Source organism: Rhinopithecus bieti, unplaced genomic scaffold, assembly GCF_001698545.2.
Source record: "Rhinopithecus bieti isolate Rb0 unplaced genomic scaffold, ASM169854v2 scaffold_22452, whole genome shotgun sequence".
NCBI lineage: Eukaryota > Metazoa > Chordata > Mammalia > Primates > Cercopithecidae > Rhinopithecus > Rhinopithecus bieti.
The window spans coordinates 174,736-198,280 of record NW_016810444.1 but is presented as its reverse complement, the minus strand read 5'-3'; the positions used below and the strand labels follow the sequence as shown (position 1 = coordinate 198,280).

Sequence of the window (23,545 nt, the reverse complement as noted above, 5' to 3'; positions counted from 1 at the left end):
ATCTTTTAAAAAACCCAAAGTTTGTGTCTACCACTGTGAATTACATACTAATTTAAAACCACATGCTTCTGTGTATGCCTTAAATAGAGTGTGAACAGCTAGATGACAGGAGTCGTGCTTTATACTTTATTGAACTTTGTTTATTCACGCCAAACAATATGATTGCCCTATAATAGATAAAAGCCCAATAAATAAATATAGAATGACATTATGAAAATATTGGTAATTTCCTATTTTTTACTTATTTTTGTTAAGCTTTGGTACTGTTACTTCTATGTCAAATAATGAAGACAACATTATTACAGTGTAGAAAAACGCCAGGGTCTCTTGGCTAAGACCTCAAGAGGAGCATTGTAAGATTTTAGTAGTGATTTTTATATTCTCCAAAATGCAATGCAAGAGTTGTAGACTTTTAACCACTTGCATTTTTTATGCCTCTGCACACAAATGAAGCTCCTGGGGATAAAGGAAGGAGAAATAAGTCAGCTAAAATTTGAGCACCTGCTAATAGGTACATAAGAGGGAAAAAAACGTGACTTGAGACACCTTGCTTTCACTCAGATCTACAATTAATGAGCCATTTTCCTTTGGAAAAAAAAATGCTGTCTTATCCCTAGATCCTGTCTTTAGGCACTTGTGGTAAGTAACGTTACCAATTTAAGACATCTTCAAAATTCTAGACTTCTTTGATACTCGGAGCACTGAAGTAAACACAAAATCTATTTGAATCCAAGATGCAGAAGTCATTAAAGGCATCATACCATTTACGAATGTGGAGATTATCACTCTAGCAGGAAATGAAAGGTTTAATGGCAAACAAATAAGCAATCAGAGAAAAGTAACCAGGATGCTAATAAAAAATATGATGTCATCTGACCTGCAAATCATGCGTGTAACTTGCTTGAGAGCAATTTTTAAAAGGTACTATTTATTTATGGCTATTTATGCACAATTATAAAGATAATACCAGAGTGGGAAAAAACATTTTTCTGTTCCATTATACTATATCGATTGCAATTAAACAAACAAAAAAATGGTGTGTCCTAGCATGGATTAAGTTAATATAACACAAATATTTGCTAAAGATATTTCAAATGAATTGCTAAATTTTAGAATTATACAAAGTTTCAACTGAGTTGGGGCCAAAAAATCATTTAATCATTCCTGGTTTAGGAAGCTGTGCCAAAAAATATTAATTAGTTGCCAAGATGATGACCTGTTTTTCCCCAAAGTATACATTCAAGATTTATGGAATCTCTGCCTTGAGTTCATATGATTACAATATACCAGTTGATATTATACGTCAGTACGTAGCCCAGTATGTAACACCTAGCTGAATGCAAAATAGGTTCTGAAAATATATATATATATATATATATTTCTTAAAATGTTTGCAGACTTTTTTACTTTTACATTAGTCATCATTTCACTTCTGCTTCAATATGCCCATGCATGTCCTGACGACACTGGGTGCACCATGGTGGTGTGGCCATAGATGCCCCTGCATATCCAAAGACTCAGCTCTGTTTCTTCCACTCCCTTTTATTTTCTTTATTGTCCATGTGAATTTTAAAATTTGTCCTTTTTGACATGTCTTTTGTCAATTCAAACACATTTACCAAAAGGTCAAGATTACAAAATTTTTGCTTGGCAATAACCGCACATTTTATGCTTTCATATTTGGGCAAGTGTCCAGTAAACACCTCAGACCACATCCAGTTTTAGTGTCACAGCTTAAAGCAAGCAACCTGCCAAGCGCTCTGTTTCTCACCACAAACTTGCACTGCATGTTAAGTCTTTCCTGTGTACCAGAAGAGAAGGATTTTCTAGACCACAGTGCAAGTTAGCTTACTGATTCAAAAGGCTAGTTGATTATTGGCTCTTCTCAACTAATGAACGTAATTAAATAGCTTATTGTGGTGATGGATGTTCTCAAATAACTTGAGCCCAGGCTGTTTGCAAAATATTGTAACTTTTCTTCTAACAATAGTTTTTAAAAGTTATATAAATATGTCTATACGAAGTTTGTTCAGGTACTTTTATAGTCAAATTATTCTTTCTGCATAAATTCATTTGTGTGGGTTTTATTTCATTTATTAGAAAATATTATCTCTGAAAGCTATGCTATGTCCTTTTGCAATTCCATGTAGCATAAACCAGTACAAATGCCCAGCAAACCCCCAACAAGTTTACCATCATGACTATAGCAAAGTGAGTGTATGTTCAACATTGAGAAAGAAATTGGAGTTTTAACATACGATTTCTTTATCTAAGTAATTGTTTTGACTCAACATACAGGACTCATTTTAGAATTTTCTTTTTTGAGGGTCCTTTCCACACTCTGTCAGTTGGTTTAGGGTTCTTTATATATGACAATATAACTCTCCCTGTGCTTAGCTTTATCATGGTATTTATTTCAAAAAACTTCTTTTAGGCATGTTTTGTGACTTCCCTGTTGGCTGTAAATTGCCATTTGCACTAAATGAAATAGGTAGGATATACAAATGTTCTTTTTTATCCTATTCCTATCCCCTTTTCTCAATTCTGTATTTAAGAGACAAATAATCTCTATTCAGTTGAAAACTACATACATAAAAATAACTCTTCAGGAAACCGTGATTCAGGTTTTCCCCATAAAAAGCCAGCATTTAAACATTTATTTGTTTCCTTTCAAAACCAAATATTTGTTAAAATGTGGTTGTAAGAAAATATCAGCCCAAATTTCCTCTATATAGATCTATTTTACTATATAAAATAGTTAATAGAAAATGCTGATTAGCTGAAAAGAATCTTGGTATGTCAGAAAATAATATATTTTCTTCAACTTGTTTTATATTTACCTATCCTGTTTAATTTTGAATTTGTTTTGTACTTATTCATTTTCTATCACCTAAACTAAAAAGTAATTTCCAGCTGGGTGTGGTGGCTCACACCTGTAATCTCAGCACTTTGGGAGGCTGAGGCAGGAGGATCACCTGAGGTTAGGAGTTCGAGACCAGCCTGACTAACATGGCGAAACCTCGTCTCTACTCGAAATACAAAAATTAGCCAAGTGTGGTGACACATGCCTGTAATCCCAGTTACTCTGAAGGCTGAGACAGGAGAATTGCTTGAACCTAGGAGGCGGAGGTTGCAGTGAGCCGAGATCACCCATTGCACTCCAGCCTGGACAACAAGAGCGAAACTCTGTCTTTAAAAAAAAAAAAAAAAAGTAATTTCCATGTGGGCAAAAACCTTCTTTTGGATTGTTTACTTTGACATTCTCAAGACCTAGAAAACTGTGTAGCAAATAGTATTTGCTAAATAAAAAAAAAGTTGAATAAATTTATTGTCCAACTTTAGCACATCACCACATGAAAGTTGTTTTTGAGATTAATAACTTTGGTTATTGTTAAAATTGTATAATGTGTTCATCTTATATTACTTTATATGATGTCTTATGTTAGTATTTTAAATTAATAAACAAATAAAATATATATTTAGCTATTCTTGTTCATTGGCATCAATTCATATATTCACTTATTTTTATGTATACTGGGGTATATATTTAAGTTTCTAATTCTTCTGCATATGATGCCTATATGGCAGAGATGCAATTTCATGTTTTTATATTAAAATTTAACAATTTCCAGAACTAATTTTTTTAACTTAAAGGCCAGTGTGATAGTAACCGAGGACTCATTATTGAATAGAAGCTAATTTCCCACTTTATCTGCAATGTTACCTTATATTTTTTAATCTATGAACATGACTTTTTCTTGTCTGTGTTTTTTACCTTCTCAATTTGTCTATCTATGTCCCACATGCCACTTTGCCTTTATTAATATGGTTTTAACATAGGTCTTACTATCTAATAAAACAAGGCTCCCACATTTTCTTCATCTTCAATAGTGATTTTCCTAGTCTTGACTTTTGCAATTCAATGTACATTTAGAATTCTGCTTTGTAAGTCCCACAACAAGACCTGTGGTATTAACTGGAATTGAATTGAATCTCTAAAATATTTAGGGTTAAATGGCATCATTTAAAATCATCATTTTCAAATCCTAAAATGTTATTAAAAATAATGGCAAAACTAAAATTACTTTTGCACCAACTGAACGTTTATCCAACCATGGGTGGTCTTACCTCTTTTACCAAATTAACAATATTTCTATAGTGATAAGGCGGAAGTACTGTGGTTTATGTTTTTCCACAGGAAGGTAAGATTATAACATTTGTCATACCTTTCTCAAAGATAGAATTTCACTGAGTATCTCCACTTTCAATTCTAGATCAGGAACTGAGAACATATCTAAATTTTCTAGTTTTATAGAAGACTTTTATCCACAAGAATCAAGATCTTCCCTCTCTGAGCAGGTGTGTGTATGTGTGTATGTGTGTGTGTTTATTATTCAAGATATGAGAAACTATATTTCAACCTCAAAAAAATAAAAATATTTACACTATAAGGTAATTCTTTTTTTTTTTTTTTTTTTTTTTTTTTTTTTTTTTGTTGTTGTTGTTGTTGTTGAGACGGAGTCTCGCTCTGTCGCCCAGGCTGGACTATAAGGTAATTCTAATTGTTTCTTAGATGCTTGAATAGAACTCCTGAGGATAGAGAATACTTATCATTTCTGATGTATATTCTATCACTGTATCTGATGATAGGGAATTAGGATACACCTATTGAAGAATCAGAAGTTGTAATATTACTATGAGAAGAAGCTTTCTCTCTAAGCAAAACTAGAAAAAATTGAACCTTTACCTTTAGGATTAGAAGAATTGAGTTTCAATTTGAATTCTCAAATTTTTGAGTTTTCTGATGTTGTAGGGGGCACTTACCTTTGATACACATCTTTACATGCAAAGTGAAACAAGTTATATCTGTGCTTTCCAACTATCATCATCAAATATGAAATAGCTTTTATTTTTAAAGTCTAAACACTATGCATATTTATTAAACAGATTTTTTTCTGGAAGCTCTGCTGTGCATTGCTAAGATGTTACTAAATAAACATGTGAGATTAGTTTTGTTAATGATGATGGTGATGAGAATTTGTTGTTGATGATGATGATACGGGCACGTTGGATGAAAATGCACTAGAAAAGGACATTCAATAAAAGTGCATAAAACTTACCTGAATTTAGCTGGCAGAAAGAAAACTAAATTATTGCCAGATAAAATAAACAACTATAAACACTTGATCTTAGCTAAAAGGCCAAGAAGCAATAAATGACTATAAACAGAAAACTGTGTGTGTTGTTATCTAATATCAGTAATGTAAAATATTTGTGTTAAATATCTCAATGTAGGTGAATTAATATATTCATTATATTGTTATGACATTTTGAAGTAATTGGCGATTATTTTACAACCAAGAGAAATGTATAAAATTATTTTTGCCTGGCTTTATGTGAATTGTCATTTCTATTCTTTTCTTAGAGGCATGCACAGGGGGAAAGTTTCTGCATTTTACTTTTCTATTCAAAATATTTTATCTCACCACAGGAGAGAGAACAAAAAACAAATGCCCAATTTTATTTTATTCAGGAATCCTTTGTGCTTTGAAGACTTTAGATTCCTCTCTGAGGTAGACGTGCATTTACAATTATTTGATGGGGTGGATGCGTGGTCGGAGGCCTCGACACAGCTTGGGTATGTTTTCACCACATAAATGTGTAGTTTTTTTTGTATACAATTTTAAGATACCAAGAATTTTATACAAGCATATAAGGCATAGGCAAGCAATTTACTCTGATTCTTTTCATGTTCTATTTATGTTGATTTCATGTTACGTCCGTATTGTATGTTAAATCAAGTCTTCCAAAACTTAAAAACTTTTTTTCCTTTATTTTATTAACTATATTATGGTAAAGTCACTCACAATTTGGGCCAGCTTGAAATAGTGAAACAGATGTGGAGTCATACTTGAATTTTACTCAAACTTTTACCGCTCTCTAGGTTTGAAATGGGGTCAATCTGCAACCTCTATGTAGTTTAGTTTAGTTTCTTTTTCTATCAAATACAGGCATGAAACGTTCCATATTGATCTTAGTAGATTTGTGTAATATTCAAATCAAGTGACATGTATTTTAAAGCCCTTTTTATCCTAAAGGTGTTTATAAATTTATAACTTATTCACAGTTGGTAACATTACATTAAATAAGCTTTATGATTTTGGCCATCTCTAATATTCAATTTCTTCATCCATAAAGTGATACCTACTCTCTTTACTCCATATGTAAAATAACTGAGTTAGATATTACATGTGCAAACAATATCTATGTCTAATTTTAGCTATAAAAGATAATTCATATTATCATTTAATTTATAAAAGGCTTTTATACAACAAACCCCCATGACATGAGTTTACGTATGTAACAAACCTTTGCATACAACTCTGAACCAAAAATAAAAGTTTTTTAAAAAGCTTTTAAGAAAATATTAATCATCAGTAAATAATTAATATTTCAAGAGAGCAAAATGATTCTTTCAGTATTTTGTTCAGAGGCAGGATTATCTGTCTTTGTTCTAAAGGGTTAGATCCTACTATTTTAGCCTATGTATGTCCTTCATTATGAAGAAAATTAGACGGCCGGGCACAGTGGCTCACGCCTGTAATACCAGAACTTTGGGAGGCCGAGGCAGGTGGATCACCTGAGCTCAGGAGTTCGAGACCAGCCTGGCCAATATGATGAAACCCCGTCTGTACTAAAAATACAAAAATTAGCCAGGTATGGTGGCACAAGCCTGTAATCCCAGCTACTCAGGAGGCTGAGGCAGGAGAATCGCTTGAACCCAGGAGGTGGAGGTTGCAATGAGCCAGGATCATGCCACTGCATTCCAGCCTGGGCTACAAGAGCGAAACTCTATCTCAAAAAATAAAAAAAATAAATAAATAAATAAAGGAAAATTAGACACACTAGTATTTACTAAAAGCTTACTAAATGATTGATGTCATTGCTGTTAAGTTCCTTATATTTTTATTTCATTTTAAAATACCCATACTGGGTTGTAATAATATCCTTTTCTTTTTTATTTCTTTCTTCTTTTGCAAGTTAGGAAACTGGGATGCCAAAGCTAGATTATTTATGAAGTTATATTAAGTTTGTATATGTGGATAGGTGATTTAAATGCATGTCTTTCTCCCTACATGTCTTTTCACTATACCAAGTCCCTTTCTGGTAATGTTAGTTTTCATTATACATTACGAATTAACTAAGTTTAATAGTACATAGGATTTTGCTGAGGGTACTTTGCATGGCATAAATGTAATTTTATTTATATAGTAAAGTGTGAAGATAATAATGTAGTAATATAAAACAAAAGTAAATTCATGTTGTACTTTAAAAAGGATTGTCATGAGAAGTACATAGATGGAAACGGCAAGTGGAATTTTTAAAATGTATGCCCCAAATAGCAGAAAGGCCATGACTCATATAAGCCTGAATTCTTTCTCTCTAGAGATGAGTGAATTTCATACTTATCAGTTGGGTCTAGCAAAGAGTGATTTTTCAATACGATGTCAAAAGCAAAGACGTCCAGTAATCAAAAGCAAATGTAGAGAAAACGGTAAGTCCTGTGTTCCATCTGTCTACTCTCAGTATATTCAAATGAATCTTGGAAACTATGTGATTAAATCAATGACAATCATTCAGTTTACTTTATCTTCATCAGGAAAGCAGGAATACCCCATGAGCTCTAATATAATATTAAAATATATAATAAAAATATGGTATTAAAAGGTATTGAGTTTAGAATATTTTCATAGCCTAAAAAATGGTGAGTTTATTTATCCTGATAATATAATCAAGGCAGGAATTTCTAAGAGATTACTGAAAAGAAAACTGAATAGAAATGAAAACAGAAAAGATATTTTAAAATCCTCCAGAAATATGTTCCTAAATATTATAGAAGTGATAGCTAGATTATTATTTATAGAATTGTTTCTGAGTGCAGTGAAGAAGATGTACTCTCCAATGTCTTTTTTCAAAGCAGAATATTATTGATAATAGACCTTTATATAGTTTGTATGAAAAGCAAAACAACAGGCGACCCCTCAATTTTGATTAAAAACTAAGAAACAAATTATTAACAAATAACATCACTTTACAAGAATTAATTTAAGGAATGCAAAGTGCTATATGTAAAAATTCCTTTTTGGACTAAAATATTCAATTGTTACCCAAATTTAAAACATACATGCCTTTTCACTCAGCAATTATCATTGTGGGAATTTATCCCAGAGAGGGACTCAAAAATATGCACAGATGGGTATGAAATGTATCATTATTTCCAATAGCAACACCTAAGAAACAAATTAAATATCTACCGGAAAAAAATTCAAAGTCTGTCAAAAATTAGATTCTGTCCAGAGTTGTCAGTGAAATACAATGCAGCTATTTATAAATTTCGTATCCTTATACTCCATGAGAACTAATCACCAGGATATTGTCTTAGGTTAAAAAAAAAAAAATTCATAGGATTTTTTGTATATTATAGTTTCTTTAAAAGGTATTTTTAATATGTAGCTACGGGTAATGGTAATTTTAATTTATTTTTAGTTGGCATGTAATAATTACACATATTTAAGGGATGCAGTGATTTTCCATACAACTATATAATGTCTAATGACCAAATCAAGGTAATTAGCATATCCATCACCTCAAACATTTATCAGTTCTTTGTGTTGGGAACATTCAAAACCTTCTCTTCTAGCTATCTGAAAATATACAATAAATTACTCTTAACTGTACTCTCCCTACAGTGCTACAGGAACACTAGAAAAAGCCCGCATGTAGCTGTAATTATGTATCCATTAACCTCTCCCAATCTTCTCCTCCTCACTATTCTTTCTAGCCTTAAATAACCACAATTCTACTCTCTAATTCTGTGAGCTAAAAGTTTGGATCTCCTACATATGAGTGAGAATATGTGGTATTTATCTTTCCATGCCTTATTTACTTTACTTAACATTATGTACTTCTGACACATCCATGTTGGTGGAAATAATAGGATTTCATTCTTTTTTTATGACTGAATGGTATTCCTGTGTGTGTGTGTGTGTGTGTGTACACACATTTTGTTTAGCCATTCATCTGTTAATGGACACAGGTTGATTCCATATCTTGGCTATTGTGAATAATGCTGCAATAGACATGGAGCTGCAGACATTATTTCAATATACTGATTTCCTTTCCATTGGAGAAAGACTGAGATTGCTGAATCATATGGTAGTTCTATTTTTGGTTTTTTAAGGAACCTCCATACTGTTTCCATAATGGCTATACTAATTTACATTCCCACCAACATTATATAAACATTAGCCTTTCCCTGCATCCTCACTGTCATTTGTTTTTTTTTTGTCTTTTTAAATAATAGCTATTCTAACTTAGGGTGAGATGATACTCATTGTGGTTTTGATTTTCATCTTATTGATGACGAATGATGTTGAACTTTCAAAAAATATATCTATGGCTATTTGTATATCTTCTCAGAAATATCTATTCAGATCCTTTTCTCATTTTCAAATCAGTTTTTGTTGTTGATGATGCTGTTGAGTTGTTTGAATTTCTTGTATATTCTGGATATTGTTCTCTTGTCAGAGGAATAATTTGCAAATACTTTCTGTCATTCTACAAGTTGTCTCTTCACTCTGTCACTTGTTGCCTATGCAGTAAAGAAGTGTTTTAGTTTGATACAGCCTCATTTGTTTCTTTTTGCTTTTGTTGCCTGTACTTTTGCAGTCTTACCCATAAAATCTTTGCCTAGACTCATGTCCTGTGGTGTTTCTCTTATCTCTTCCAGTAGTTTTATAGATTCAGTTCTTACCTTTAAGTCACTAATCCATTTTGAGTTGATTTTTGTATATAGTGTGAGATGAGGGTCTAATTTCATTCCTCTGTGTGGATATTCAGTTTTTTCAGCTCCATTTATTGAAGTGCCTGTCCTTTCCCAGTGTATGTTATTGGTGCCTTTATGGAAAAATCAGTTGGCTGTAAATAGATGGATTTATTCCTGCATCGTCTATTCAATTTTATTGGTCTAAGTGTCTAGTTTTATGTCAATGCCATACTGTTTAGGTTATTATAGTTTTGTAGTATATATTGAAATCAGGTAATGTGATGCCACCAGTTTTCTTCATTTTTGTTCAAGATGGCTTTGACTATTCGGTGTTTTGTGGTACCATACAAATTTTAGGATATTTTTTCTATTTCTGTAGAGAATGTTATTAGTATTGTGATAGGAATTGCATTGAATCTGTAGATCGCTTTGAGTCATATGATTACTTTAACAATATTCTTTCAGTCTATGAACATGAGATGTCTTTCCATGTTTTCGCATCCTCTCTGGTTTCATTAATCAGTATTTTATAGTTTTCATTGTAGAGATCTTCCACTTGTGTGATTAAATTTATTTCAGGGTATTTTATTATTTGTAGGTATTATAAATGGAATTGACTTCTTGATTTCTTTTTCAGCCAGTTTGTTATTGGTGTATAGAAACACTACTGATTTTTGTATGTAGATTTTTGTATCCTGAAGCTTTACTGAATTTGTTTATTTGTTCAAAGGCATGTTGTTTAATTTTCATGTATCTGTGCAGTTTCCAAAGTTCCTCTTGTTATCAATTTCTAGTTTTATTCCATTGTTGTCAGAAAATTTACTTGATATAATATTGAATTTTGAAAATGTGTTGAGACTTATCACCTAGCATATGGTCTATCCTGATGAATGTTCCATATGATGATAATAAGAATATGTGTTTTGCAGCAGTTGGATGAAATGTTGTGTACATTTAGTAAGGTTCTTTAGGTCTATATTATATAGTTTTACTTGGTAGTTTCTTTTCTGTTTTTCTACCTGAACGATCTGTCCATTGCTTAAAATGTGTTGTTGAACTCCTCTACCCTTATTGTATTAGTCTATTTCTCCCTTCAGATCTATTAATATTTACTTAATATATCTGAGTGCTGTAGTATTGGGTGCATATGTATACTTACAAACACAATATTATATTGCTGAAATGACCCATTTGTCATTATATAATGGTCTTCTTTGACTCTTTTTTACTCTTTTTGACTTAAAGTCTACTTTATCTAAGTATAGCTATGCCTTCTCTTTAATGGTTTTCATTTTCATGGAATATCTGTTTTCATCCTATACTGTCAGTCTATGTGTGTTTTTACGAGCAAAGTGAATTTCTTGAAGGCAATATATTGTTCAGTTTTGTTGTTTTTAATCCATTCAGTCACTCTATGTCTTTTACTTGGAGAATTTAGCCCCCTTGCATTTAATATTATTATTGGTAAGTAAAAACTTACTATTGCCATTTTGTTCCTTGTTTTCTAGTAGTTTTGTAGGTCTTCCTTTCTTCCTGTCTTCCTTTGTGATTAAGTTGCTTTCTCTGGCAGTGTATTTTAATTCCTTGATTTTCATTTTAGTGTATCTATTATAGGTTTTTGTTTTGTCGTTACCATGAGGCTTACAAGGACATCTTGTAACTATAGCAATTATTTTATACTGATGACAACTTAACTTTGATCACAAAGAAAAGAAAAACAAAACAAAAAAAGAAAAAACTCAACAACTCTACACTTTAACTCCATCTCCTCTCACATGTTGACTTATGTTTGCATGGATTTACATCATTTTATATTGACTATCTCTTAACAAATTATAATTACTTTTATTTTGATAGAGTTGTCTTTTGATCTTTATAAGATCTGTGTGGTTGAGGCACCACAATTACAGTAATAGAATATTCTGAATTTGTCTGTGTACTTACTTTTATCAGTGAGTTTTATACCTTCAAATGTTTTCTTATTGCACATTTATGTTCTTTTTTTCTGACTGAAAAAACTCTCTTTAGCATGTCATGTAAGACAGGTCTAGTGGAAATAAATTCACTCAACTTCTGTTTGCCTGAGAAATACTTTTTCTCTCTGTCATGTTGATAGCTTTGTTGGGTACAGTATCTCAGATGGCACTTTTTTTTCCTCGGGTCTTTGAGTATGTCACCCCATTTCCTCTTGGCCTATAAAGTTTCTGCTAAGAAGTCTGCTAACAGATGTGTTGAAGCTTCTTTATATTTATTTTGCTTTTTAAATTTTGCTTCCTTTAAAATTCTCACTTTATCTCAAGCTTTGAACATTTAAATTTTATATGCCTTGTGGTAATCTTATTTGGGTTGAATCTGCTTGCTAATCTTTGACCTTCCTGTATGTGCTTATTCATATCTTTCTCTGGGTTTGGTAAGTTTTCTGTTTGTCCACAGCTTCCCAGACCAGTGCTGTGCCAGGGCTTGCCCAAGGGCCGTGGTTGCTATGGCCTGCAACCACTGAAATTTTCCTGAGACCCAAGGCCACTTTAGTCAGCTGGTGATAAAATGGGCTGAGACTAAGGTTCCTTCTGCCTAAGCAGTGGACTCCTCTCTGGCCCACATGGGTCAAAATGCTCCCCGTATGAGCACTGGTTTGGAATCAAAGGCTGTGGGATCTCTGTCTTTTGCTGTGTTCCAATGTGGTGGGGCCAGGTCTAAGTTCCAACACAAAGTCACACACTCTTATTTCCGTTTCCCAAGCAGGCTGTTTCTCTCCAAGCGCTGCAGTATCTGGGTTTGGAAGAGGGGTGTTTAGGCAAGGCAAGACGGTTTTTCTTACCTCTTTAATGTGTTTGTTCTTGTTATCATGCCAAAGTCAGGGTACTGTGATAGCTCACCTAATTTCTTGAATTCTTTTGAAGGTACTTTCTTGCGTGGATAGTTATTTAGTTTGACGTTTCTGTGAGAAGATAATAGCTAAAGGGTTCTTCACAGCCAGCTTGCTCTTCTGTCATTTTCTTCATTGTTTTCCAGTATATCTGTTGTTTTGCCTACCCATTGATTTTTTTCTCCTCTATCATTATCTATCTTTGTGGTTTGGTGGTTCTCTGTAGTAATAAGATTTAATTCCTTTCTCTTTCTTATTTGTGTATCTGCTCTACCAGTTTTATACTTCTGTGCATTTTTATGGTGATAGATATTGTCCTTTTGCTTCCAGATATAGGACTCCCTTAAGCATCTCTTGTGGGGCTAATCTAGTGGTGATGAATTTCCTCAGTTTTTGCTTGTCTGGAAGAATATGTCTCCTTTATTTCTAAAGGATAGCTTTACTTAATACAGTATTCATATATGGCAGAGGTTTTTTGTTTTTTGTTTTTTGTTTTGGCATTTTGAATTTATCATCCCATGCTCTTCTGGCCTGCTGCTGGAGAAAGTGGGATTGCTGGCAGTGGTGGCCGTGGGCCCCAAGCAAGTGGCTCTGGGAATCTGGGGTGCACATGCATGACTCTGTCTATGCTGAGGACAGACTCTCTACTTGGCTGCATCACCTGTTCCCTGGACAAAGGGCTCTGTATGGGCTTGATGCAAGGGTCACGACTACACCATTGATTGGGATCACCTGGTGTTGCTATGCTGCAGTCCTCTAGGTGGATTTGGTAGAATGTCAGCAGGGCCCCAGGGATGTGAAGATGCAGAAGCTATTGGGCCCCAAAGATGTGAAGATAAAGGAACTATTAGGTCCCAGGGCAGAGTGTACTTTGGTGATGGCTACACTCTCAAAATGGTGCAGTGCTGCTGCAGCCTGTGTTCCAGAGAAGAGGAGGGACCCCAGTGTGAACTCCCACCCTGAAATAATGCAGTTATGTGGATTCCAGTCAACTCCCTATACCAGAGTCAGGGATTGCGAGGAATGTGGAGCTCTCCTATAGTTAGGATAGCAGGTATTTATAATGGGAATGTGGGCCGCTGGGGAGCTCCTGCTTACCTTTTCTCCTCAATGGAGAGTCCCTCTTGGCTCTAAGCTGATCCATGTCACCTGCTTCTCTTCCCTTTCTATGCTATTGCCCTGAGCATCTGTGCCTCAGAGAGACTTGGTCACTTTCTTGCTGAATTCCAGCCTTCTCCCTTCAACACTCTATTCAATGTGTGGTTATCTACTTGTTGTTTTGGTCCCTTGTGGAAGTGAGTGCCGGGTGCCCGCAGTTAGCCATCTTGATGATGCTTCCTCCTTCTTTGTTTATGTTTATTATCGTATCTGCATAAAAATAATAAATCATAAGCATAATTTATTCTAGGGATGACTGGGGAACTTGCAGAGAAGTATGGAAGGAAATATTACATTGTTGTACTCCAGTTTTTGATCATTTGCAAAGTATTTATGTTCTGTTCTGGGAAAAATAATCAAGGCGGAAAAGGATCAACACTACCTACTCATTAAAAAAAGAAACCTCTAATGTTTGTATTAAATACAAAGATACCCAAACCCTTTGTGCTTCTTTTTCTGATCTGTTTCTTTTTTCTTTGACAGCATCTCCACTTTTTTTCTGCTGTTTCATTGCTGTAGCTATGGGAATCCGTTTCATTATTATGGTAACAATATGGAGTGCCGTATTCCTAAATTGTAAGTGATAGCAGAGAAGTAGATTGCAGCATTGTTAATTTAACAATTGTAATGTATTACTTTTGTTAGTATTCAGAAACACAGAAACATAAACTAGAAATATTAAATGTATCTTTGTCGTATTTTTGCTATTAGTCCAGAAATTTGTAAACTATATTTGCTTATAGTATAAATGACTAACAATACAAACTTTTTAATACTTATGGTTATTTTAATAGCATTATTCAACCAAGAAGTTCAAATTCCCTTGACTGGTAAGTGAATTTTTTAAATGTTTTAGAGCATATATTATATGTATCTACCTACACTATTGTGTAGGCATGTATTCAATGATGTAAAAGAAAGGAAAAATTAGATAACTAATTCTAGTCTGTAATACACTATGGCTTCTGTTTTCCTTTTAACAATGAGGGAATACTTGTAAAAGTAGAGGATACTTAGGTTTGATATCTTTCTCTCTCTCTCTCTCTTTCTCTCCAATACTTGTAAAAAGTAGAGGTTACTTAGGTTTGGTTTGACATCTTTCTCTCTCTCTCTTTTTTTTTTTGAGATGGAGTCTCACTCTGTCACCCGGGCTGGAGTGCAGTGGGGTGATCTCAGCACAGTACAAACTCCACCTCCCGGTTTCAAGTGATTCTCATGCCTCAGCCTCCCAAGTACTTGGGACTGCAACCTCCACCTCCTGGGTTTGAGTAATTCTCATGCCTCAGCTTCCCAAGTAGCTGGGACTGCAGGCATGCGCCACCACACCGGCTAATTTTTGTGTTTTTAGTAGAGGCAGGTTTTCACCATGTTGGCCAGGCTGGTATCAAACTTCTAACCTCGAGTGAGTCACCTGCCTTGGCCTCCCAAAGTGCTAGGATTACAGGCATGAGACACCACGCCCAGCCTGGCATCTCTCTATGAATACGTGGAGATATGCCTTTGGTTATGACTATGATAATTTAATAATCTGAAATTTTAGAGTTGGAGTGAAAAAGACATTTAATTTGTCTAGATAAAATCTGCTATAATGTTCAGATGTGTAGAATTAATAATATATTCTCCTTTTCTAGAAAGTTACTGTGGCCCATGTCCTAAAACTGGATATGTTATAAAATAACTGCTACCAATTTTCTAATGAGAGTAAAAACTGGTATGAGAGCCAGGCTTCTTGTATGTCTCAAAATGCCAGCCTTCTGAAAGTATACAGCAAAGAGGACCAGGTTGAGTATTTTAATTTCCCATCCTATATTTAATCCTAACATCTGAGGCAAATCACTGGAATAGGAACCTGGAACATATAAGGGACACTATGACTTGGTTATTCTAATACCAACCCTAAATCTTTCTTCATTGAAAATAACCAAGCATAGAAATTGCAGGTATCAGACACATGAAAAAATGCTCATCATCACTGGCCATCAGAGAGATGCAAATCAAAACCACAATGAGATACCATCTCACACCAGTTAGAATGGCAATCATTAAAAGTCAGGAAACAACAGGTGCTGGAGAGGATGTGGAGAAATAGGAACAATTTTACACTGTTGGTGGGATGGTAAACTAGTTCAACCATTGTGGAAAACAGTATGGCAATTCCTCAAGGATCTAGAATTAGAAATACCATACGACCCCAGCCATCGCCAGTTACTGGGTATCATACCCAAAGGAATTCTAAATCATGCTGCTATGAAAGACCACATGCCCACGTATGTTTATTGCAGCACTATTCACAAATAGCAAAGACTCCGGAATCACCCCAAATTGTCCATCAATGACAGACTGGGATTAAGAAAATGTGGCACATATACACCAATGGAATACTATGCAGCCAATAAAAAAAGGATGAGTTTGTGTCCTTTGTGGGACATTGGATGCAGCTGGAACCATCCATTCTCGAGCAAACTATGCAAGAACAGAAAATCAAAACACCGTGCATATTCTCAACTCATCAGGTGGGAAACTGAACAATGAGATCCCTTGGACACAGGAAGGGGAACATCACACACCAGGGCCTATTGTGGGGGCGGGGGGGTGGGGAGGAATGGCATTGGGAGTTATACCTGATGTACATGACGAGTTGATGGGTGCTGACGAGTTGATGGGTGCAGCACACCAATATGGCACATGTATACACATGTAACAAACCTGCACGTGCACATGTACCCTAGAACTTAAAGTATAATAATAATAAAAAAGAAAAAGAAATTGCAGGTATCACGTATGTGTGCTCAGATGGGAATTATGCCAGTTGAGGGACAGAATGCATGTTTTTACAAGTGTGAGAACAGATGAAATGGCTATAGTCTTGCGTTTACTAAAATTATGAACACTGATTTCACTTATAGTCTATTTGTGATTTCAAACAGGATTTACTTAAACTGGTGAAGTCATATCACTGGATGGGATTAGTACACATTCCAATAAATGGATCTTGGCAGTGGGAAGATGGCTCCATTCTCTCATCCAACCTGTAAGTCTTTGACCCAATGGGTCTCTAGTTTTGAATTTTTTTCCTAAGCTTTCCCTGTAATAATTCTAATCACTCATTTCATATAATCCCAAGACATTTGCACGTTCTAATAGATTTAGTAAAAAGTGCTTAGGCCCTAAATTTGGGAGAAAGTTGTATTCATTGTAGAGTAGCCAACACAAATACTAGTAAGTAATATAAATTGTTTAGTATATGGTGAGTACTATGCAAGGCAGGTCTAATATTATGTTCGTTTTACAGATAAAGAGACAGGAGCAGAGAGGTTAAGTATCACATACTTTTCTTTCTGAATTTATTACCAGACATGTTGAGACACAATTAACATATAATAAATTGCACATATATAAAGTACACAATTTAATAAGTCTCAAGAAATATATATATATACTTATGAAACCATTAAGAACATCAAGATAATTAACCTGGAAAACATTCTCTAAGCATGCCCCCTTGTGATTTCTCCTCTGTGTCCCTATGTACTCACCTCTTTCTCTTTCCAGTCAATCAGTTTTCTGCCACTTTAGTTTGCAATTCATAGAATTTAATATAAATGAAGTCCTACAATATGTATCATTTGCAAAGTCTTATTTTCACTTAGAAAAGTTATCTTGAGATTTAGCCATCTCATTGCATGAGTAAAGAGTTAATTACCTCTTATCTCTTCATTTATTGATGTATATTTAGGTAATTCCCAGTTATTGATCATTACAAATAATGCTACTTGCTAATAATATTTGTGTACAAGTATTTGTATCATATTAACAAAGTCTTTCTTTTCCTTAATATAAATACCTAGAAACAAAATGGCTGAATCATATAAGTACATATTTAACTTTTTAAAAAGTGCCACACTGTTATCCAAAGTGGTGGTGATATTTTACAAATTTTACTTTCTACCTATCTATATGTATGAGAAAATCTGAGCGAGAAGTTGCTTCATATCCCAGTCAACACTTGCTTTGATCAGCCTCTTAAATTTTATACTGGCTGGGCGCAGTGGCTTACGCCTATAATCCCAGCACTTTGGGAGGCCGAGGCGGGCAAATCACCTGAGGTTGTGAGTTCGAGACCAACCTGGCCAATGTAGTGAAACCCTGTCTCTACTAAAAATACAAAAATTAGCTGGAGGAGGTGGCAGGCGGCTGTAATCCCAGCTACTCGGGAGGCTGAGGCAGGAGAATCGCTTGAACCCAGGAGGCAGAGGTTGCAGTGAGCCAAGATTGCACCACTGCACTCCAGCCTGAGTGACAGAGCGAGACCCTATCTCGTAAATAAATAAATAAGGAAATTTTAGACACACTAAACGATGTGTTTTGGTGTATGAGTATAGTTTTAACATGTATTTTACTAATGCAATGATGTTAAGTAGCATTTTTTGGTGCTTATTTGCCATTCAGGTAAAAATTTTCTTCTCACTGATTTCCGCTTTGATCTTTATTATTTACTGTCTTCTTACAGTAGGTTAAATTTGCTTTTTTAGTTTCTTATATTGAAAGCTGATATGTTGATTTGAAACTTTTTTCTAATAAAAGTTATACTATTAATACGTGAAATGATTTGGCAACATCCTCACATATTTTAAGATACTATTTTTTAATTTCCATTCAGTTTAAAATAGTTTCTAAATTGTCTTTTGCGTTCTTTGATTCATTGATTATTAACATGTGTCATTTAGTTTTCAACATTTGTGAATTTTCAGACATATTTTATTGTTGATTTCTAATTTAATTTCAATTTTACTAGAGAATTATTTTGTATAATAAGTCTGGCACTTCTTTAAAGTGCTCTTTTCGTTGATTTTAAAATTTACTTTGCTACTTTAATGATTAATTGACAATGATCATTGCACAATCTTTTACTCTCATGTATTATTTTCAACTTTCCCCTTGTGTTTATTGTAGCAAGAACTCCTTACCTTCCTTCCTCATTATCCCTTTGTAATTTGGAAGCCCCAGTATACCTTAGAATTGATACACAATGTCCTCATTTATGTATGGCTTGCAAGTTTATTTTTAACAGAAAAAACATTGATTCTCTAAAAAAAAAAAAATCAGAGTTTGTATCATGTTTTCTCAATATTTTCCTATCTACAAGGACAAAACTTTCTTTCAGAAGCAAAACAACTGGCATACTACCTTTCTGTTTGTGCATGTAGTAACTATTTGTTGACTGCTACACAATTTCCAGGAATTATGCAGAGAAAACTACAGAGATGAGTAGAATAAAACTCATTTAGGAGCTTCAAACTCTAGTCAGAGATGTAGTTGTAAGCAAATAATCCAGTGTTGTTAGGTACTCTGGCAGAAGTGTGATGAAAGTAGTATGAAAAAACAGACACAGAAATCAAAGGAACACATGGACACAGTGATATTAAAAAGAATGAGGCGGGTGCAGTGGCTCATGCCTGTAATCCCAGCACTTTGGGAGGCCAAGGCAGGGAGACTACCTGAGGTCAGGAGTTCAAGACCAGCTTGGCCAACATGGTGAAACCTATCTCTACTAAAAATACAAAAAATAGCCCGTTGTGGTGGCAGGCACCTGTAATCCCAGCTACTCACGAGGCTGAGGTAGGAGAATTGCTTGAACCCAGGAGGCGGAGGTTGCAGTGAGATGAGGTTGTGCCACTGCACTCCAGCCTGGCGACAAGAGCAAAACACTGTCAAGAAGAAGGAAGGAAGGAAGGAAGGGAGGGAGGGAGGGAGGGAGGGAGGGAAAGAAAGGGACTCTAATGTAGATTGAACCTAGTAAGAGCAGTTATTAAAAAATCTAGTTTGGGGCTGGGTGCAGTGGCTCACACCTGTAATCTCAGTACTTTGGGAGGCCAAGGTGGGTGTATTGCCTTAGGTCAGGAGTTCATGCCCAGACTGGCCAATATGGTGAAACCCCATCTCTACTAGAAATACAAAAATTAGCCGGATGTGGTGGCACATGCCTGTAATCCCAGTTACTCACGAAACTGAGACAGGAGAATCACTTGAACTTGGGAGGCAGAGTTTGCAGTGAGCCAAGATTAAACCAGTGCACTCCAGCCTCAGCAGTGGAGCAAGATTCTATCTTAAAAAACAAGCAAACAAACAACAAAGCAAAAACTCTTTAAAAATAGTTTTTTTCCTACAGTGGTCGATTGTTCAATTACAGAACAGAGGTCATTACATTGTCCTTTTAAATAGGGATAGCATCAGACCATAATATTTCTATTTTTTGTCAGTTTTACATTGAAGTGACATCCTCACTCTTTCTTGAGCTTTCTATTTCCCATCTCTTATGAAAGAAAACAAATTATCATTATTAATCATATAACTCCAAAAGATTAAAGTTGCCAGAGTAAAACACATATATAGATATAGAAATCTCTACATGAAATGCCTAAACACATGCACGCATGCATACAAACACACACACTTATACACACTTGTGAATGTGTGTATGTATTAGAAGATTTGAAGTTTTAGTTTCATTTCCTTACCAAGTAAAATTGCATATATCTGAAGAATGTGTTTCATTTTTCCACAAAACACAGTATGAAATTCTAAATTGAATTCTGAATTGATTTCTCACTTAAATATTTGTTTTAAAATAAACATTTTAAAGTTTTCATTTAACTTGGGTATACATATAAAGAGATTTTATACTTCAGAATTGACTAGTTTCCAACGTATGATAAAAGAGTGGCACATCATTTACAATTTTTACTTTTATTATCTGAGTTGGCTATATTTTGTTTATAAATTAGGACTAGGCATGGTCCTAAAATCTCCTAAAATGGTATTAAGTTCCTGTATTTGAAGTTCAATAGGTGTGATTCATTTTTATTTCCCTGCATTAATAAAATCCTGTATGTAATTTTTAATTGTCTCTCCTCTAGACTAACAATAATTGAGATGCAGAAGGGAGACTGTGCACTCTATGCCTCAAGCTTTAAAGGCTACATAGAAAACTGTTCAACTCCAAATACATACATCTGCATGCAGAGGACTGTGTAAAGACGATCAACCATCTCAATAAAAGCCAGGAACAGAGAAGGATTACACCAGCGGAAACACTGCCAACTGAGACTAAAGGAAACAAATAGAACGGGAAAAATGACCAACGACTGTCAGATTTCTTAGAGTCCACAGGACCAGACCATAGAACAATTTCACTGCAAACATGCATGATTCTCCAGGACAAAGGAAGAGAGATCCCAAAGGCAATTCAGATATCCCCAAGGCTGCCTCTCCCACCATAAGCCCAGAGTGGATGGGCTGGGGGAGGGGTGCTGTTTGAATTTCTAAAGGTGGGACCAACACCCAGGGGATCAGTGAAGGGCGAGAAGCCCAGCAGATCCCTGAGAGTGCAACCCCCATCTCCACAGGAAATTGCCTCCTGGGCAGGGCCATAGCAGAGGGACACAGCATGGGCAGTGCCTTCCCTGCCTCTGGGGGTCATGCTGCCACTTTTAATGGGTCCTCTACCACCCCCAGACACTCTGGGTTGGATTAGTCGTCCGTCCCTGGGAGGTGATCAAGCCCCCCTTCGTCCCTATGGCACGGGCTTTCCTGCCTTGGGCCTTTACTCCTTACCGCAGTTCCCGAAGTGCTGGTATTGTCCTGCGGCCCCGTCCCGTTGCTCTGCCAGGCAGGGTGCCAGCACATGGGGAGAGCCGGTCTCCATCCGGGTGAAGCTCACCTGCAGCACACCTTGCATGCCGGGTCTCCCCTGGCCCCGGGGCCCTAGTACCGCAGGCAAAGGGGACAGTAAATCTGTCATCTCCAATCCCGGGTGAGCCCCCAGAATGTAGTGCGATAGTTAAGAAATCAGAGAGACCCAGGGGTTGAGGAGGATATTTATTATTTAGGTGCGCTGGACCAGTCAGATTAACATCCAAAGGACTGAGCCCTGAACAGAGTCAAGTTACCTTTTAAGCATTTCGTGGGTGGGGGAAGATTTGTGCAGGGGGAAGCATATTACAGAAACAAGAAACAAAGACAGTTATTCAATTGAGACTTGCATCACATCATTTCTTACTTTTCAAGGAAACGCATGTTTTGCGACTTGAGTTTATCTGTCTAGTGACCTTGCAGCTGCACAGCTAGCGGAACGGGTTTTCACAATACCTGGGAAAGGGAGAGATAAGGCTACTAGCTACAGAAAACAGGCAGTTAATTTTAAAGGACTCCAACTCTTTCTCTTCCTCAGGGGGAATTAGGTTTTCTTGCATACAGCTGAGTTTTTGCTTACACATTCTTTAATTTATTTTGATTCCTGTTCCATGCCAACCACCTATGCTGCTGTTTTCCCCTCTCCTTCCCCTTCCCCTAGGGGAGGGACCCGCAGCCTTGGAGCTATTCTTTCTTCCCCCAAGAAGAAAGGAAAGGGGATTCTGAATATTTTCTTACTACCAGAGGTTTGTGTGAGGTTCAACCCCCACCCCCCCACACATGGGGATTCCTCACCTCTTTCTAAGGTTCAACGCCCCCCTCATGGGGATTCCTCACCTCTTTCTGAGGTTCAACACCCCCCATGGGGATTTCTCACCTATTTTTAACCTCCAAGACATCCTGACTAAGGAATACTTTACCACCCCTGTGGTTTCTCACTCCTTGGTATGTCCTAACTAAGGAATGCTTTACTGTCCTGCCACATTTTCTTTTCTTTTCTTTTTTTTTTTTTTTTTTTTTTTGCCCCAATCACTGAGGAAATACTTTACTGGCTCCCGCAGCTTCTTCTTTCTTGGTCTGTGCACAGAGTCATCACCGCAGTATGTAAGGATCCTTTAAGCTAGATTGCTGGCCAGTTTCTTTCTTTCTTTCTTTCTTTTTTTTTTTTTCCTCTCTGTGTTGCTGAGAGTCCGGGTTTATTCTTCACACCAGGTGGGTCTCAATTTCTCATACCCTAAGGGCCCCTTCAATGAGGTAGGGGAGCGCGTACCCTCATGAGAGAGGACTGGAGACCACCCCTGGAAGAGAATGTACTCCCCCATACGGTTTGCCTCCAAATTGTTTGAAATGCTTGTTTCCCGGTACTATAAACAGCACTTGAACATAAATTTAATTTATTTAGTAAGGCCATTTTTTACTTCCTGCAGAAAGGGTGCACATGCCAGCAGTTTTGCCACGAGTATACACCAAACGAAGGAGACAGGGTCATTTATAACCTGTCGCATCCACCCTACTGCTGTAACCGGTTTCCACTGGCTGGAACAGGACCTCGCATTCTGTATTTGTCCCGACTGGCTAGCAACTTAGAACTTTTTAAAAGAGGCAAAGGTAGAGGAGAACAAAGGAAGGAGGAAGTAACTTGTGGAATGCTGAGAAAGGTAAAAAGACTTTTAAATAAGGAGGAGGAACAGGCTGTGACCTAACGCTTGCTTGGACCAGTATAACACGCCGGGACAAATATTTAGGAGCACAGGTCTTTGAATAAATTTTGCTTCTAAGAGAAGTTACTATTTATTCCTAATTAGATAGGGAAGAAAGTCTTTGAAGAGCAACCTCTACTTTACTTTTTACAGAATAAATGCAGGCGAAAAGAACACAAACTTTGCCAGGGGCAGAATGTTATGGACAGAATGTTTCTGTTCCCCTAAAATTCATATTTGAAATCCTAACTCCCAATGGTATGGTATTAGGAGGGGGCCTTTGGGAGGTAATTTAGGTGTGAA

At 36.0% G+C, this 23,545-nt stretch overlaps 1 protein-coding gene across 1 annotated transcript; it reads left to right on the top strand.

Annotated features, from left to right (window-relative positions):
* Window positions 1-4,248: 4,248 nt before the first annotated feature.
* KLRK1 (killer cell lectin like receptor K1) lies at window positions 4,249-20,988 on the top strand. The gene is given in 10 exon segments (XM_017892017.1): window positions 4,249-4,359; window positions 5,534-5,638; window positions 7,448-7,555; window positions 14,334-14,426; window positions 14,645-14,680; window positions 15,482-15,502; window positions 15,505-15,519; window positions 15,522-15,631; window positions 16,778-16,881; window positions 20,768-20,988. Coding segments are annotated over 9 exon segments (645 nt in total). The 5' UTR covers window positions 4,249-4,359; window positions 5,534-5,598; the 3' UTR covers window positions 20,886-20,988.
* Window positions 20,989-23,545: the final 2,557 nt, after the last annotated feature.